We start from the raw sequence: 19,409 nt of genomic DNA, 5'->3' as shown, positions 1-19,409 counted from the left end.
GTTAGTCGACTAGTCGATTAAACATCGCTGCCTTCACGAGTCAGCACTAGGAATACTAGTTGGTTAAAATTATTATAAAAATTATCATTATTTTTATGCGATGGCTGTCACTCAAGATTTATTTTCCTAAAGAATAATTTCATTTCCATACCTGCTTATCCTCTCAGGTGTCACGGGGGGCTGGAGCCTATCCCAGCTGACACTGGGTGAGAGGCAGGGTTCACCCTGGACAGGTCACCAGACTATCACAGGGCTGACACATAGAGACAGACAACCATTCACACTCACATTCACACCTACGGACAATTTAGAGTCACCAATTAACCTGCATGTCTTTGGACTGTGGGAGGAAGCTGGAGCACCTGGAGGAAACCCACGCTGACACAGGGAGAACATGCAAACTCCACACAGAGGGGCTCCCCCACCCTGGGCTTTGAACCAGGGACTCGCTTGATGTGAGGTGACAATGCACGGTGCAGAGTGCCTCACATTTCAGTGGCATTTAAAATACTACTTGGTTATAGAAAACTGTAATTAACAGCTTCAAATGGCTCTTATGATATACACAATAATACACGGAAAATCTTACTGATTAAATTGTGCTCGTTGTGACTGTTCTCTGAGTGTTTTCTAAGTTCAGTTGACTGGTCTCAGTTTAAAGTGAAATATGTCATTAGGAACATTCCTAGTCTACATCAAGGTAAAGCAGTTAAATATTCTTAATGTAACATATTATTAAACTGATAATGATTTTTTAAGGCGGCTAAAATACGTTTTGCTGCTGACCCCATCCACAGCAGTACAATGCTTAGCTTCAATACTGGTGCTCCTGCTCACTTCTCTGAATTTGGTGCACTGATATCTACTGTGTGTAAAACACGATGGATCAGTACCTCATACGACTCCACTTCAAAAGATCCAAATTATCCCTTTAAACTCTCACAGCCAACACTGATTCTGATTTCAAACCAACAGAAGCTCAGCAGGAGGCTAAACGACCCAGTTTCTCGCACGCGAACCCGACTACAAAAAGTGAAATGCAGTAAACACTGATTGGTCTGCATGCCTCGGCAAGACAGAAAACACAGCATCCCTAATATGTGTTGTTCTTATGATCCGTTAGCTGCTGGCAAAGTTGAATAAATCCTGATTTAATGAACTACATTCTATTCAGTAGCGTTGTCAAGGAGCAGATTATTTGGGTTACACAGGTTGGCTGATGAGAAGAGGCAGATTCAGTGGGTGATAATTACCACTAAGTTACGTTACAACCGAGTTATAACGACACCGACACAACACATTGTTTTAAATTGGTATAGGGAGACAGTGAAACACTAGCATGTTGGTGCGGATCACCTGATTTGGCCAATCAGTTTGGAAATGAGAAGGAAGGCACAGGGAGAGAGCAGACAGGACAGGCCTTGACCCTGCACCTGCAGCTGGCTGCTTTGACAGTACGACTGACAGTTTTGGTGATGGCGAGGAAGGAAGGGCAGCGGCCAGCGCTAAATCTTTGCTCTAGCAGCAGTGGGACAGTGCTAAATGACATGAGAGGAAAGACTAGAGACTACAGCTAATGTGTCCCAAGCAACAACAACAGCCGGAGTCATACATCTGAAGAGTTCTGTCACTGATGGCGCCGATGACTCACTTGTTCCCAAAACCATTTTCCTTGTCACGTAACGCAGCCGAAGGAACAGGCTAAACCATCCTACTCCAGTGATGAAACTCTTCCATGATATGGCTTGGACCGCAGCCACGGCAGAGGTGATGTTCTGCAGCTGGGACTGTGGTCGAGCAGAGCTGGGTGGCGTCCAGCTGGCTGAGTGCATGAGACTAGGTGAGGCTGGCGTTGGAGCTGCTGGTGCCGCTGTTCTTCCTCTGACCGCTTTGCACCACGCTGGGAACCTGCAGGCCCGTCACTACTGAGAAACTGCCGTTCCACACCTGCAGGGGGCAGCACATCATCAGGAATGTAAAAACGGAACACTCGGGAACAACAGAGCATCTTTTTTTTTTTTTTTTTTTTTAGATATTTTTAAAGGCTTTTGAGGAAACGTCTCTCACCATGAAAGCTGGTATAACTGGCTGCTGGAACTTGGTTTTGAAGGAGTGCATCAGCTGTTTAGTTTTGGAGTTGTAGAAAGACAAAACACCTGCAGAGAATGAAGACGGAAAATCACACTTAGCACTACAATAAAAAAGTAAGGCTGCAACTAACATGTTGTCATTGTTGATCAATCTGTCAATCACTCTTCACAATAACAAAATTGTTTAAAAGTTTGAAAAAATCATTACAAATGCTCAGAGTGATGTCTTCAGATTGCTTGTTTTGTCCTATCAATAATCCAAAACCCAAAGACTTTTGATTTACAATGATATAAAAACATATAAATGCAAGTTATTTCTTTTAAGCAATGTTTTTATCTGTTGTCTGATTTTATATTGATTTGCACCATGCTGCCATCTTGGCAGGCTCTTAAATTCAAAAGAGGTTTCTAACCTCAAAGAGACTTGCCGAGTAAATAACTTTTGGGTAAATGAATAAAACTGCAGAATCCTCAAATCTTGCATGTTGGCATTTTTGCTTAATAAATTAAACAATGAATCAGTTTGTTGATTTATTTCTGTCAATTGAATTGAAACGATCGAAGAATCGACTGCTTGTTTCAGCACTAAAAATATTTAAAAGTACAAAAAACCTTTATTCAAAGGGGTGGACAGGAGTCAAGCAAACATTTTATAAACTTGGTAGGAGGTGTCATCACGGTGTGTCACCTTTAAAATGGCCTCTCATTGTGATCTATTGCTGTCATCCATCTTTATTCACTTTTCCATCAGGGCTGGATGACACACCCTACCAAGTCTGTAAAATGTTTGAGTCCTGTCCACCCTTTTGCACCCCGATGAAGACCTCTGGGTTGAAACTGGTCTGTGTTTTAATATAAGCACCATGTTTTTTTAACAAAGGCTTTTTAACTTAATTCACGTGCTTTTGTTCCTGCTACACGCACGAGTGCCTGAAGGTCATTTTTTCCTCCCATGTGCTGACCCCTTTCTTCAAGAGCGCCTACATTTTCTCTTGAGTTTTTATAAGGTAAAGACATTCCTCGGGCACACCACTACCTCGGTCTCCAAAGTACCTAGAAGTACTATTTTATACAGACTCACTAATCCAATAACTGCCGTTGAATCTAGACAAAACCTTTGTTTTGTTGTGTATGTGTATTTTGTTATGTTTTGCAACGTGTTTTTCACATCAGTGACAAACATTAAAGTCTTTTTTGATGTGTGATCATTCAAACAGTGACTTCACGTGTGCATGCATTCATTGTACCTTCGTCATAGTTGACGTAGACTCCTATGCTGCTCGGGATGGCACAGTCCAGCGACCGGGCCTTGTTGTTGTGCTTTGCAGTGAGACTCTGCTGCAGCCAGTTGTTCAGGTGGATGCACCAGGAAGCGCTGCTTTTCCCCAGCTGGTCAAATTTTCCGAGGCTCCGCAGCGCCACGCCCACAGCGAAGGCTTTGCTCTCCTTGTCAAACCGCACCTCCCAGTACTGCTGGCCGGCGTCAATCATGGTGTCAGCTGTCATGAGACGTAAGACCACATAATGAGTTGTGTCAGTGTCAAACGTTTCATGGTTGAAGTGCGTGTGAATGTTTGTGTAGAGTCAGAGTTGTGGTTACATGTTTTTCAACAGTCTTCGCCACGAGCTCACATGTGTTCACGTGCTTTTGATGGTCTCGCGCAAGTGCACACATGTGAGCGCGGTGCACAGAGAGGCAGTCAGAGCTACAGGCTACAGTGAGGCTAAAAACAGAGTTCAAATGAGGTTTTTCCAAACAACTTTTTATGTCGGGGCTTCAGGACACTTGGATCACTACGGACTTTGTGGTTTCAATGATGTGTTTTTGGACGTTTGAATCTGGGGCGCCGTCAGCCTCCATTAGGTGGAGTTGTGTCGCTACCTCCTCTCCCCTTGGATCTCTGCAAGTGATGTGAGGACCCTAAAACTTCACCTGAGCCTCCCTCGGCATATGGGTGAGTAGATAATGGCTGAATTTTCATTTTTGGGTGCACTATCCCTTTAATACATCATGACATGTGGACAGGGAATTCTTCTCACTATAGAACGAATCACAATATTTTTTCCCAGTAACTTCAATGAAGACAGTCCTTGTACATTAAAATCAAACAACACAGAGCAAATGTTACCTAATAAAACAGCCCCAAAAATCTTTATCAGTTTAAGTGTACAGTATATTTAGAATATTTTCCCCATGTTACTTTGCCATCAGCCAATCTCTGGGTAACTGAAGCCGTTACATCAAATCCACCAGGCTCAACTGACAACAGCTGCCCTGATGTGTGAGGTAAAGCAGAACAAATATTATATATTATTATATAGATTTTTTTTTGGTGGACACTTTAAAATCACTTTTCTCGGCTTGAGGAAAGTTTCGCTCATATAAAACCACCATGTCTCAAAAAATTAGAACAGACAGAGTCATAATGACCTTGTTTGCAGTACGAGGTGTCCTGTGGACAGCTTTACAGACGTGTCTTTTACAATGGAGCTCTATGGAGAAAATGCTTTCTGGGATTGTTTTGCTGCAATGCCACAAGAGGCCACTGGGAAAAATTTGCTGCAAGCATGAGCAGCTTTCCTTGGGGCCTGAATTGTCATCAACAGCCTGTTTACTACCCAGAAGATGTTGTCAGCGCGACGTCATCGTAACTTGGTCTCTGTTACTGAGTCATTCTGCTCTGACATTTTGAAAATGTCTTTTAAAAAAAGTGGCCAAATGTGGACTAACTGATGACAGATGGCTGCCTCTGTGTCTGCATACATATCTAAACACTGAGCATAAGTGAGCCAGTGGTTTACAGAGTCCTCTCGGTGTGTGAGTGGAGGTGTCAGGTTTATAATCCAGCCTTGGTCTGTCAGGTCATATGGATATATATCCTGATTAGTTTGTCCAAATACCATTGCTTGACCACTATAGCAGGCACAGATAACAGTGCGTGCCTCACAAGATGGCGCCCCCGTCCAAAAACCTAACACAGAGTGACCTCACCTTCACATTCTCTATTTACTCCTGCTCCCTACACTTGAACCTCAGGGGACAAAATAATGTATGGTTTCACATAGCTGTACAGCTATAACTCCGGCCCGGTGTGTTTTGTACACTCACCCAGCACCGTGTAAGACTCTGCTGTAAATCTGTCTCTGCCGGGCCGAGCTGTCGGAGCTCTCTTAGGTGACATCAGGGCTGACCTACAGATGAGACAGATGACACACAACAAACGCTCAAAGATCCGTCTTTAGGAGATTTATTCTTAATGCCCTGTTTACAGTCAAAGCCCAGGTGTGACCCTGCAGTCCACATTCATACACACCTGGCTGGAGAGTGCATCGGGGAGTTGGTTCGGGTCTTTTCTTTGCGGATGTCTTGTATCTTTCCTCCACTGCTGTCCCACTCCACACTCAGGTCCTCCACCTTCAGGTTCTGGTGGGCCGAACCAGAGTCCAGCTTGAAGGTGAAGGCTGTGAAATGAGCCAGGCATGTTATGAACACACTGTTGATGACAGCAGCACAGCCTTATAGACCCTACTTTATGTCCAGTGTTCTCACCGTGGGTTTCTAGTGTAATCGGCTCGGAGAACTCTCCCGCCACGGCCTTGTTACACGCTTTCACTCTGAACGTCATGTACCGCGTGTCAAAGCGCAGACCTGAGAGTGAAAACACAAGTATCCTTTATGACTCAGCCGCATCAAAGTTAACACCACAAACACCTGCTCACAGTCTGCCTCCTACCTGTGAGTGTGTGCTCCGTCTCTCGTATCCCCTCCACCACCATCCAGGGGTAGTCCTCTCTGATGCGAGGCGGGCCCTCGTGGTTGGTGCGTCGATGCTCCAGGATGTAGTGGTCTATCTTGCTGTCAGGCTCCGGTAAGGTCCAAACTACAGTCACTGTGTTGTCGCACACCTGGCACTCTGAGACCTGGATCTCTGGAGTGGCGGGAACTGGAGAGAAGAGAGAGGGAATATTGAAAATCAACTTCCTCTACTCTTGTAAATGCTAAAATGATATTTCACGACAGAAACAGCTAATGTGAAACTATCATTATAATCCTTTAAATAGTAGATCAAGGACGTAATGACATGAGGTGTCACACGGTGTCAATGTTTCGCCACGTGGGAGCAGAGGTCCCCCAAAACAGGCTGACTGTTACACAGCCTAGCGTACACTGAAGTGTTAGCCAACAATTGTACATTTACACATCAATCAGATACAGAGTCATGTTTGTGTCACCTGACAGATGTAGGTCCAGTATTCAGGAAGGTAACTATCTAACATTAGCTGCTACATGTTCAACTGTACAGCCGTTTGGTGCTGAACAGGCGGCGTACAGTGGCTGTACCTGAGATGTTTTTGCTGAGAACAGCTGCGAGCGATGAGATTGAGCCTTACAGTAAATATGTGGGCTGTAAAACCACACCAGCGCATTAAAACAGGTTAAGAAGCCTCACACAGCTGCAGAGTTCGGTCATAATTCTCTGTGGTTTCATCACTGCTTGCGACCCCTGTCACATAACATGCAGTCATTTGACTCTTATATATATGTATAATAAATGGAGCTTATTGAAGCCAATGCAGCACACAGAGAGAAATTGTTTTGCTGTGATTAGACTTTGTGACACTGTACGGTCTACAACAGGCCCAGCCTTTGTATAACCTGTAAGACCTGTGTGATTAATGACTTCTGATTTATTTGTGATGATTTGTCAACATAAGACAACATAACCAGCATGTTCTGACGCTCTTTCTGCACTGTAGTTTTGACATTTACAGATCTTTACTTCATTAAAGGAGCAGTGTGTGAGATTTAGGGGGAGTAAGTGGTGTCTAGCTGTGAGGATTTCAGATTGCAACGAGGTGAAACTGCTCCTGGTTAGGATTCATTCAATGTTCAATTCAGGAGGTGTTAATTGGGAGCTGAAATTATCCACAGTTTTCCTCCTCTCCAACACAAACAGACCAGGGGCCTTATTTATAAAGCTTGCTTACCCACAAAACGGGGCTTGAAAGTTGCGTACGGCACTTACCACGCGAAGATTGTAATTTATAAAGATAAACTTGGCGGGAGAATGTGCGCACCTGTAAGCAAACTCTGAGTCATGCGTGCACATTCTGGAGACACTGGGAAGTGGCGACGCAGACGGTGAGGTGGAGAAGTGGAGTCAGATTTTTTTGATGTCTCACACGAATTTAATGTCACGCTATATCCACCTTAGATCCACATTATCACTGAAATTAAATCCAGCAGCCTTATTTTGCGCTTGGAGTGAGTGATAATTGTTTCATAAAAACGTTGTAAAATCCGACTCAAATCCTGAATTGAAATTCTTTCTAAATACATATTTAATCCGCACTGCCTCTGACGTCTCACTGTCCACTCTGTGAGCGCAGGAGGGGGAGAGGACAGCGCGACTGCATGGAATATATTTATTTATTTAGCTAAATATTTCTGGGTGCGCACAACTCCAGGAGGTCTGTGATTTATAAAGAGAACATTGCGTGCAAGTGTGCGTGCGCACGGTATTATAAATCAGATTATTTTTTGGCGCACACCATTTTCAGCTTTTGGGCACACGTCAACTTTTAGTATGAATCCTAGGCACTCTTTTATAAATGAGGCCCCAGGTGATTAAAACCAGCAGAAGCACTGGAGCAGTTTGAGGTAAAAAAAAAATAAAATAAAAAAATCTGTGTTTTTCCAACACTCGTGTTTGAGAGGGGCTGCTAGCTACAGGAGAAGGACCCTCTCTAGAACCAGTGTCTGGTTTGTCTGTTCTGGGCTCCTGTAGAAACGCTGCAACATGGTGATCTCCACAGACGAGGACCTGCTCCCTATGTAGACATAAACGTCTCATTCTGAGGTACAAGAAACACGACAGACACTTATTTTCAGCTGATTACACACTAAAGAAAACATACTTCATATATTATATTACATTTCTGCAAATATATCGCCCTAAATCCTGCACTGGAGCTTTAAAAGGATGTAAAAAGACTACAGTATGTGCTGCATTAACAATCTTACGTGAGTAAAAGTACTTTCACAATGTTACAGAATGTATCACTGGATTATCATTTCTTACGTATTATTGTGTAAACTGCATTTTACTAATGCAACAGGTCAGGAGGAAGCTAATTTAAACTATTTTATAAACTCAAATCTTATGAACACAATTCTAGATTTAATTGGGTCTGTAATAAATTATTTTCTTTAAACAACTGGAAAAAAAAATCTGTCAGTGCAGTGAGAGCTGTTGTTTTAAACGAGCAGTGTGTCGGATTTATTGGCATCTAGTAATAAGGATTGAAGATCGCAACCAGCTGAAACTTCTCATGTGCCATTATATTTTAAGGCACTGCATAGCTTGCACCAGACTATATCTCAGAGAAGCTTTTATTTTATGAACCAGGAAGACCCCTCAGATCCTCTGGCTCCTCTCTTTTAACTGTCCCACAGAGTAGAACAAAAACATTTGGTGATGCTGCTTTCAGCCACTATGCTCCAAAACTGTGCAACAATCTGCCAGAGGATCCAAGAGGAGTCAGAAACACTGACACTTTTACACGTAGGCTAAAAACCCATCTCTTTAGTCTGGCTTTTATGTAGTGTCCTGCGTTAGTTCCATTGTTTTATAATTATTCTATTTATTACTTTTTATCTGTATTTGTCTTATTGCTATTTCCCTGATTGTTTTTATATCGTATCTTTATTCTATATTTTATCCTGCATTTTATTTTTATTTTTACTTTTGTTTTTATTCAGTGGTCTTATCTGTATTTTTCTCTTTTGATTATTGCTATTCTCCTGACTTTGATTTTATATTTTATCCTGCATGTTATTTTAAATATTTAATTTTTTTTGTCTCTCTTTTTTTTAGTAGCAGCACAGTAGTTTTGATCTTGTTTTTATCTTCTATTATTGTTTTAAATTATTATTGTATGACACAGTGTGCATTAGTTTCCCAGTCCTTCTTCTGATTTTACTTTTTTATTCTCTGTATTTTTCAATCAAAATGTATAGCACTTTGAATGACACCGATTTGTTTTGAAAGGTGCTATATAAATAAAATTTGATTGATTGATTGAAGCGTGAAATCCCGGTTAGAATTCCTTCAGTGTTCATTGTTCAGGTAGTTTTAACCGGGAGCCGACTTATCCACAGAGGTCTCTTCCTCTCCAAGACAAACAGACCATGTGATTAAAACCAGTATAAATACTAAACAAAGCAGTTTCACTTCACAAATCAGTGTTTCCCACACACTGTTCAGCACATTGCAGACGAGCTGCTAGCCCAGCACCCGCTAATGTGTGCTCACTTTTTAACTTTTATAACTTAAGATCCAGACATTGAGAAGATTTTTATCGGGAGCTGAACTTTCCATAGAGGCCTCCTCCTCCCAAAAACAAATGGATTGGTAATTTAAACTGATGAAAACACCAAATAAAGGAATTTCTCATTAAAAATCAGTTTTTCCTTGATGCTGTTCGGCTTGTCGCGTAGGTGCCGCTAGCTATGCAGGTGTATAAGAAAATGCAAATGGCCCTATTCAGAGTCAGTGTCTGGTCTGTCCGTTCTGGGCTACTGCAGAAACATGGCCTTGCAACATGGCAGACTTTGTAGACGAGGGCCCGCTCCCTATGTAGATATAAACCGCTCATTCTAAGGTAACAATTATATTCCATTTCTGCTGATACATCCCCCTTAATTCTACACACTGGACCTTTAATTCAAATGAATAGTTTGCATCTTGAAACAAGAAATTATGAGGCATATTGATGCCTGAATTTAAAAGAAATAATTTCAGGAAACACCTGAAACAAACTGGCCTGGTGGAATTTTTTACATGCTTTGGAAAAATAAGGCGTTATAACTGAGATGACTTGATAAGAAGGATATTTTTGTTATTTCTTTGTATGTTAGTGAATGTGACTGAAGGATAAAGCAGCATGAAATGGAGATACTCCAATAAAATACTCATGTGAATGTACTTAGCTACAGTGCAGTGGTCACCATCTGTATTTCTTTGTATGAAAAGTGGAGCAGACCTGGGAGAAACTTGAGGCCCTGCAACAACCCCTTCTCCTGGCTGAAATCCACCATCAAGTGACTCATGTTGTCACTGGCTTTAGCCTTCAGGGAGAGGCGAAAGGCTGGAGCCATTGTCACGCTGCGGACAAAGAGACACACACACACAAAAACACACAAACACACGGAGTGGAAACAAGCGATGTCCATTATTCGACTGGATCAGAGGCAAAAACAGGTGACTTTAACACTGCTCACTAAAGAAGAGGCCACTAACTAGACTTCTGATACTACCACTGGACTCAACAACCTAATCAATATTTAAAAGCAGAGCTAAGAGAGGGAGTTCACCCAGGGAGGAGGGGGGGCTGACACAGGATGGTACAGACTTGAGAGGACAGAGGGAAACACAAAGACAAACGGGCTCTTGAATGGAAAGTTCCCATAGAGCTTATTGTCTATGAAATGGGTGTGGTGGCTACGTGTCTTCAACGCATGCATGCTACATTATGAGATGGTAACAGGAGGCTATGACAGAAGGGAAGCAATGGATGGCTGAGTACTATACCTATCCTTAATGTCTTTGGCCGCCTGGAGAGGAGAAGCAGAGAGGGGAAGGAAAGAGAGAGGAGAGATACGGAGCGAAGAGAAAACTGAGTTGTAGCCCATCATGTTGTCATTTAACACACAAAGTCGCTGGTGGCTATGCAATGCCATTTAAGTAAATATTTAATAAACAAATACATACACACACACACACACACACACACACACACACACACATAAATATGCCTAGGAAATCAGCTTGAGCACTATCAAGGTATTACGGTATACCAAGTTACTCAATAGTATTAAACACCATCAAAAATACAGACGCTCCTCTTTCTTAAACTGATACGGAGATGCTGTATTGAGGCAATGTACTGCAGTGCACATCGCACACCACCAGAGGTCAGTCTCTACTGGTAGAACAGGCAGCTGAGCAGAGAAAGGTGGCGACCGCGAGTGGTGAGGATAACGTTACAGGACTAGCAAAACAGGAATATAACATATAACTCTATCTTACTTAATCTGACGTCTTCAAACTACAAAAACGTTTTATCGGCCACATGATTTTTTCGAACACATCATCTCCGTTCAGCCGACTGATGTGTCGGGTCCACCACAGCAACAAGTGTCATTGGGTCCACTCAACACAACACAGGAAACACAGCATTGTGCACTAGTAAATGACAGACATGCTACAATGACTTCCGTCACTTTTTGTTGTTGTTTTTGTTTTGTTTATGGTATATCTCATGGTATATGTGTAAAAACACATATACCACGAGATATACCATAAACTCGAGTGAAATGTCGGGAAACTATGGAGGTATGAAAAAATCTATATCGCCTAAGCGTGCTTTGAAATAAATAACTATGACTATAAAATATATCCTAAAAAAATAAATGAGGCAATAAATATATAAATCAATGTAAATGTTAACATTTAAATGGGTCAATGTAGTTAAAAAGATTTTTATTTTAAAATGACAAATTTTTTAGAGGAGTACTTTTATTTATTTCAGGGTAATTTCATGTTTTGTGATGTGAATATTTTGCCTTTTTTTTCTGTTGACTTTGCGGACAGCCAAGTTAGCTGTGTAACATGTGCAACAAAGTGCCCACTGCCCAGCCTCTGGTCATCGCTTGCTAACAAGTCTTGGCTGCTCTGCACTGCACTCCATCCGGGTCGGGTGGGTGCTAGCTAGCAGCGCCACTCATTTGGTGGAAACATGTGGTAACATGGTGGCCACCCTCCAGTCTCCCCTCAAGTAGCCCTGGTGAGTAATGTTAAGCGGCCTTTTAGCTGACACTGTTAATGTATCTAACAGACCCAACAGTGATAACGGTGTTACCAATAGCTGCTACAAAGCCCCTTCTTTACGCTGCCTTTGCATATTTACACAGAGCCAAAAAGCAGCAACATGCCGATCCAGCGTGTGACTTTAATCAGCATGCCGGCATCTCAGAATCAAAAGAGACGTGTTGGGTGTAACGTGTAACACAACAGCGTCAGCCTCTAGTGTGACATATAACATTTGCGTCAGCAGCACCTCTAAACAATAAAGATGACATGACATGGCAGCAACAATCATTTACCATCCCTGTCATATAGCGGCTGATCTCATCCTCTGCTTGGGGAGTAAGGAGCTCCCCGACCTCACTGTCTTCCAATTTGTGGACGTTTGCGGGCGCTGTTCTTCATCTTTGAGTTAGCTGCTAACTGCTAACAGTTGCTTTTTAAATCTCTTGGCGGTGGGTCTCATGCATAACACGCGTGAGAGGGGCTAAGCTAAAAGGGGTTTGTGGCTTGGTTTGTGGGGGGGGGGCACTGGAGGGTGGGCACAATGTTTCCATAGCAACACTGTTGGGTCTGGACAGCATTTCTAGCTGTAATCGCCAATTGAGCAGCGCCGTTAGCTAGCTTCCATCAGACCAGGGTGGTACACAGTGCAGTAAACTGAGGGGTAGTAAAATTAACCGACAGATTGTTAATAGTAACTGGTCAAAACTATATTTGACGGCTAATCGCTTAGCGGTTAACCGTTGACACCCTTAACCAGTATGTATGTATGAATTCATTTATTTATCAAATACTGACTTAAATGGGATTTCATATGTGGCTGTGTTAAAATAACTGGTAGTAAGACACCACTGGAAGGACAGATTAAATCATAAATATATGTACATACAGACACTGAATTCACCATCAGCCATTAAACATGGAGTTACAGACAGCGAGCAGAGGGAACAGTGCAGCAGCATCACATCAGCGATGGGTTGAGTCTGTTACCTGATTGAAACCGTCCGTCTGGGAGGAGCAGAGCGTCTGATTGGCCAGCTCCAGCAGCTCCTCTGAACTCTCCAGGGCTTTGGAGCAGGCACTCAGCTGACTCTGACAGAAGGACCAAACCCAAAGTCAAACAGAGTACATCTGCTAACTAATACACGTTGGTCTTCAGTATAATGGGACTACTGTGCTCTCTGCAGAAGAGACAGGGCGAGCTGCATCATTTGAGAGTCATGGATTGTTCCTGAGGCTGCAGAGAGATCTGAATGAATTATATAGCTGGTGGTATTTTGACCTGGGAGGAATTAATAACACCTTATTTCAGCGCATATGAGCTGAAAGAGCTGCTGTAAACACTACTGCAAATATATGAGCAAGTCAAAACCAGCTTTCAGTTATTTTAAGAGGCTGAAATCTATCAGGATTCATTCGGTGTGGTGATGAATATATGGCAGGAAATGATGCAGAGAACGTCACGAAATGTACTTTTTCACATTTGCTTATTAACTTGACAATAAATACCAACCACAGAATACGTTTCATGCACTGAATAAAAACAGACATATATTTTGTAAGTTTAAAGAAATGCAAAGACAGCAGCAGCTACCTGCAGCTCGTATGTGCGGCTGGCTCTCTCCTGTTTGATGCGCGTCACCATGTTTTCCTTCATCTCATCCAGAACAGAGTGGAGGGAGGTGAACTCAGACTCCAGGTCCTCCTGGACTCTGTTGGAGTTCGCCTGGTGTCACAACAGAAATATGATTAAATACAGGATGTAACCTTTTCTGTAGCTGGATGAATATACTGACGACCAAACTGTGCAGCCTGGATTAAAGTTTAGCTCAGACGTGTTTTTTCTTTGTACCTCTAAGTTCTCCAGGCTCTGTTTGAGAGTGCAGACGAAGTTGGAAATCTCCTCATTCTTCATGGCCAGGGTGTGGGTGATCTTACGCAGAGATTCCTGAAGAAAAGACCGAAGATAACGTTTAAATATTCAACCTTTGTTATGCCTGAGACAAATTTAAAATCTGACCTGTTCAAACTGAAACTGCAAACAGTTTAAAGGTCCAGTTTGTAAGATCTAGGGGGATTTAGTGGCATCTAGTGGTGAGGACTGCAAAGTGCAACCAGCTGAAACTTCCCCCAGTTAGAATTCCTTCAGTGTTCATAGTTCAGGAGGTGAATTATCCACAAAGTTTCCTTCATCAAGTCTGATTTTATAGATCACAACTTTTGCATGGAATGTGGCGTACGGTTGTTTCAGGCCTCATTTTGTGCGTACGAAATGTTACTAAATGAAAGTGATTAAAACTGATAAAAACACTGAATAAAGTAGTTTTACGTTACAAATCAGTATTGGGGCTCTTCTTTACTCCCTTTACCTTAGAAAATACAGTAGATATGTCCGTTTCCAACATTGTAAATGTCACTGCCCTCATACACAGATACAGCTGATAGATGGCACCAGAGGGCGGAGTCAAAGGTTTCACACATCAACAAACAAGGCAAGGCGGAGAAGGTCGTAATAATAACCTTTTTCATGGAGGCAGTGTTGTGAGGCCATGTGACAGAGAATTCTTTACGCTACATTAGATTTGTTCCCTTCCACCTTTTTCTTTCCATCATGTCCTGCAGTTGTAACTGGCTTTAACTACGCTACACTGCCCCCACGATTTTCCGGAGGTTCTGCTCCTTTTCTTCCGTATCCATAAGCTTTCAGAAAATGTCTGTATGCATATTACACATGAAGCATAAATAAGCCCTCACTCTGACACAGTTCTGTTGTCGGAGATGGGACGAGAGCCCATTTATTCATTCATTCATTTTCCATAACAGCTTATCCTGTTGGTGGTCGCAGGGGGACTGGGGCCTATCCCAGCTGACACTGGGCGAGAGGTGGGATACAGTATGGACATGTCGCAGGGCTGACACATTCCCAGCGACGGGCAATTTAGAGTCACCAATTTAACCTGCACTGCATATCACTGGACTGTGAGAGGAGGCGGAAACACCAAGAGAAAACCCACACTGACATGGGGACGACATGCAAACTATCCCTGGGGTTCGAACCAGGAACCCTCTTGCTGTGAGGCAACAAATGCTAATCACTGTGCACCACCGTGCCGCCAGACGCTAGCCAAGCACCTGCTAATTAAGGATAGACCGATACATCGGCCGGCCGATATATCGGACCGATATTTGAGTTTTTTACTTCTATCGGCATCGGCGATACGCACGTGGGTTCGCGGATTTATTTTTCCCTGGCATGATTTACAGACAGGCATCCACGGGCAGCTCTGTGTTGCCGGAAGACCCTGCAGCGCACATGCAGCAAATCCTACTGTGTAAAGTAGTTGTTGTTTTATTGATGCTTCAGCTTAAATATTTGTTTATTTTATAAAGACATTACTGGAAGATTTAAGAGCACTGAACTCTTTTTTTTATTTGAATGTATAATAATAATAATAATAATATTCTACCTGTTCTACCTCAACTTTCCATCTTGTTTTAGTATTTTTTACCGTTCAATAAACGTTTCTTATTTTAAACTTGAGACCTATAATATTTGTTATCATCGTGTCATTTTTTTGATGTAAATTGAGGGAGCAAAAGCAGTATCGGCCCCAAATATCGGCTCAAGAAAATCGGCAGTCCATAATCGGTCATCGGCTAAGGGTGATGGAAAAAAAATCGGTATTGGCATGGGCCCTAAAAAATCCATATCGGTCTATCCCTACTGCTAATGTGTGTGGACCTTTCTTCTCCAAACACTGTAAAGTTGTTTCGCATTTAAAAAAATCAATGTTTTCCAACTCTACGAAAACATGAAAGGCCCTGTCTAGAGCCAGTGTTTGACTTGTCCATTCAGGGCTACTGTAGAAACATGGCGTTCACCATAGACGAGGACCTGCTCTCTATGTATAAACAGCTCATTTTAAGGTCAGAGTCCTCCTCTCAACAACTCCCAGTCACATCGAGGCGACCCTCTCGTTCCCCGGGGAGAACTCCAATACTCAAGGCGAGAGTTCAGCCCCTCTCCAGGAGTTTGGTTCCAGAACCGGCGCGTGAGCCCAACTAGATATCGTTCCACGTCCCCAGAACCAGTCTGCGACACCAGGGGTCAACACGCCCGGTACCCGCCCCTACCTGCCGCCCAGCTCACCATGCAGCTCGCAGGGTACTATTTCCCTGAATGTGCTGTTTCACCGTGGTCTTCTTGAACCGCTCCTCTTCTCCCCTGAGACCACTCTGTCTTGGGAGACCCCAAGACAGCTCCCAGCATGGGTGCAGATCTGATGACAAGTTTGGGGGGGGACACAATCAGTTGTGATTTTTTTTTTAATTGCACGTGTGCAAATCATGCCCACAGAGCGCTTGAGATTGCCAGCATATTTCACGATTTCATAGAGGCTCATCACCATCACCAAGTCATTCAAAAAGCACTACAAAGAGAATCATGTGCTTACCTTCACTGTTTATTTCTCTTAAACAGCTAGTAGTACATGGAACCAGCCATCACCCTCCTTTTCACTGCTTCGCTGTTACTTAATGCTACTTCTAGTTTCAGGGTCTCAGGCATGTTCTGTCCACTCACGTTTTCATCTCTCGCCTCTCACGGATTCCCATTTCTCCTCATCATCTTCCCTTTCTCCCAGTATATAGGACTACTGTATACATTTGTTCAATTTCAATCATTTAAGCTATTTAGAACTGGGGGGGACAATTTGTGTTTTTCAGAATTTGGGGGGGACATGTCCCCCCCGTCCCCCCCGGGATCTGCACCCATGGCTCCCAGGATCACAGGGACACACAAACCTCCACCACATTAAGGTGGTGATTATTGGAGGGACTAAAGAAAACACACATATTATATTTGATCTCTGCCAGTGCACGCACACACACACACACACACACACACACACACACACACCCAGTCCTCCACACTGGACCTTTAATACTCTGCATCAGTGCCCTGAGAGCCTGAGACACAGAGGACCGGATGACTGCGGGGCTCTCCTCTGACCAAACACTTGAGTGTGTCCTCTGTGGTGGAGGTAATGTGCATGAGTGTGTGGATGGAGAGGACGCGCGGAGCTTTGGGCTCTGAGCTCCCTTTGAAACATGATTAACATTTACTCTTCAGATTGGACGGGATCCGGGAGGGAGGGCACAGGAAGGATGCGCATTTATAATCTAATAACGCAGCTCCGTTGATGAGCCGACTTCAAAGGACCGGACACACACTGGCTGGATTATTCCACGGATCACACCACTCATGTGTCACCGTTATCTCGGGCTGGCCATCCCACAGTGAACAAGCCCACTCACACTGGCTGTGTAATGTGTGTTGATGCGAGAGGAGCTGCGCCAAGGCCCCCTGTCCCTGAATATAACACCGACACATCGCTAACACAGTCACCGGCCGGATGCTCCAGATAAACCTCACCGGTCCAGATACAAAGCGGCGGTGTGAACAACGAGTCCGCACCGCATCCAAACTCCGCAGCCCTGCAGCCTGTCCCCCTCCTTCCTTTGTACACTACGCCCTGAAACGGCTTCCCCCATCAGAGACACCTGTTCCTCGGGCTCCGGCTCACCTTCTGGTCTCCCATCTCGCCGCTCCGTTGAACCGGCGCCGCTCGAGCCTCAAACACGCCGCTGGTTCTCCTCCGTCCTCCGGGTTTTTTGGTTTATTGGCGCGGCGGAGCTGGTACTGATGCTGCCGGAGTGCAACGCATCTTCGGACGGACACCAACCACCAACGCCTTTGGGCCGTAGTGCGTAGTGCGCATGCGGCAGCGGAGGATTCTGGGTACTGCTGTTTCTGTTGCAGTGATGCTGCCTTCAGGGACTGTCGGAGAAAAGTAAGGGTATACCAGGATCACTGGGCTGATCGGGATTTCACTGTGTGTTTCAAGCATGGGTTATTAGCTGACATCATTCCGAACAAAAAAAATATAAAAATTAAATTAAATTAAATTAAATTAAATTAAATATATTAAAAATAAAAAAGTTTAAATAAATTAAATTAAATCAAATTAAATTAAAGATATAAAAAAATCAAAAAGGTTGAATAAAATTAAATAAAATGAAATATGACAAAATCAAAAATGTAAAATAAAATAAAATAAAGTTGAACTAAATTAAATTAAATTAATTAAATCAAAAATACAAAAACAAACATAATTAAATTTAAATGAAATTAAGCTGAATGAAATGAAACTAAATTAAATTAGATTAAATATAATAATAATAACAACAACAGCATGATAATCATAATAATCATAGTCATAATACTTTATTTGGTCCCAGTGCACTTAACCAGTAAAAATAACTCATAGGACAAAGCATACAGCAAGTGAAGAAACAAATAACAATTAAATATATACATACAAATTAAAAACATGAATGTTCATGTATGTTTTCATGCATAATTGTGAACAGACTCACACTGTAACAACACCATAAAATACGGCTTTACAACATTAAAACATGATTAAAAGATTATTAGCGTCAGATACAATGAATAAAACAAGATAATGAGCTAAAACAAAGGCAGATATTATAATGAGCTTAAATACTTATATGTACTGACGATGGGCTTCAACAAACATCTGTTAAATATTTTGATGAAAACTTGTGACCAATAAAGATGATCAATTCCATACTGACATAAATCAGGATGTTAAACAATGGCCTCTAGTTTGCCCAGTCAGGTGCAGGGCTCACAGCACACTACTGTGGATGGTAGGACCCAAACACCAACCAGCACCACATGCTGTGGTGTAAAATAATTACCACATAGCAACAAACACACGGTGATCCTGGAGTTTTTTAAATCTGGGGGCCCGGAGCAGCTGTCAGCTTTGTCTGGTTTGGGTCTTAATCCAGCTCTGCTGATATGGATTTGTTCACTTGTCGAGAGAGAGTGTCAATAAATGCATTGCTGGTATTATGCTGCGATTCACCATTTGTCCTGGATGCATCACCCTCGCTTGTTGGAAGGAGGCAGGGATGGTCAGTATTTCTATTACTTGTATTTAAAATACGTATTTCAATTACATTTGAGTATTTTGTAATTTGTATTTGATGAGGCCGATACAAAGCAAATGTGATTTGTAACAAAATACATTTGAGTGGAGTAATTTTTTATTTAAAATGCTCAAAATACTTTCTCCACGAATCAAAAAACAAAAACAATAGGCTACACATTCTTATAATATTGGATGTAACAATATATTTTTTTTTATATATATATATATATTTTTATCTATATGTTTTTTAAACTTGGGCCCTTCAGTGACCTAGTGGTCTGTTTTACTGGACTGTGCATCACATAGGAAATTGTATGTTGTTGTGGTTGATGCTTGGGATGAGTATGCTACAAATGAATTGCCTCACGTGGGATCAATAAAGTTGTCTGAATGTAAATATGAATCAATAAATAATATTTTAGGGT

At 42.5% G+C, this 19,409-nt stretch overlaps 1 protein-coding gene across 1 annotated transcript; it reads right to left on the bottom strand.

Moving 5' to 3' along the window:
- Window positions 1-1,360: 1,360 nt before the first annotated feature.
- On the bottom strand, window positions 1,361-17,713 carry fsd1 (fibronectin type III and SPRY domain containing 1). The gene is made up of 13 exons (XM_049588264.1): window positions 17,548-17,713; window positions 13,815-13,910; window positions 13,557-13,688; window positions 12,953-13,054; window positions 10,685-10,707; window positions 10,137-10,258; window positions 5,825-6,034; window positions 5,641-5,739; window positions 5,405-5,552; window positions 5,200-5,282; window positions 3,338-3,589; window positions 2,068-2,156; window positions 1,361-1,947 (listed from the first exon to the last, which is right to left on the bottom strand). The coding sequence occupies exons 1-13, from the start codon at window positions 17,560-17,562 to the stop codon at window positions 1,837-1,839; spliced, it is 1,482 nt and encodes a 493-aa protein (XP_049444221.1). The 5' UTR covers window positions 17,563-17,713; the 3' UTR covers window positions 1,361-1,836.
- Window positions 17,714-19,409: the final 1,696 nt, after the last annotated feature.

Source organism: Epinephelus fuscoguttatus, linkage group LG10 (assembly GCF_011397635.1).
Source record: "Epinephelus fuscoguttatus linkage group LG10, E.fuscoguttatus.final_Chr_v1".
In the NCBI taxonomy this organism is placed as follows: domain Eukaryota; kingdom Metazoa; phylum Chordata; class Actinopteri; order Perciformes; family Serranidae; genus Epinephelus; species Epinephelus fuscoguttatus.
The sequence above is the reverse complement of the archived record's forward strand: the minus strand, read 5'-3'. Positions and strand labels throughout refer to the sequence as shown.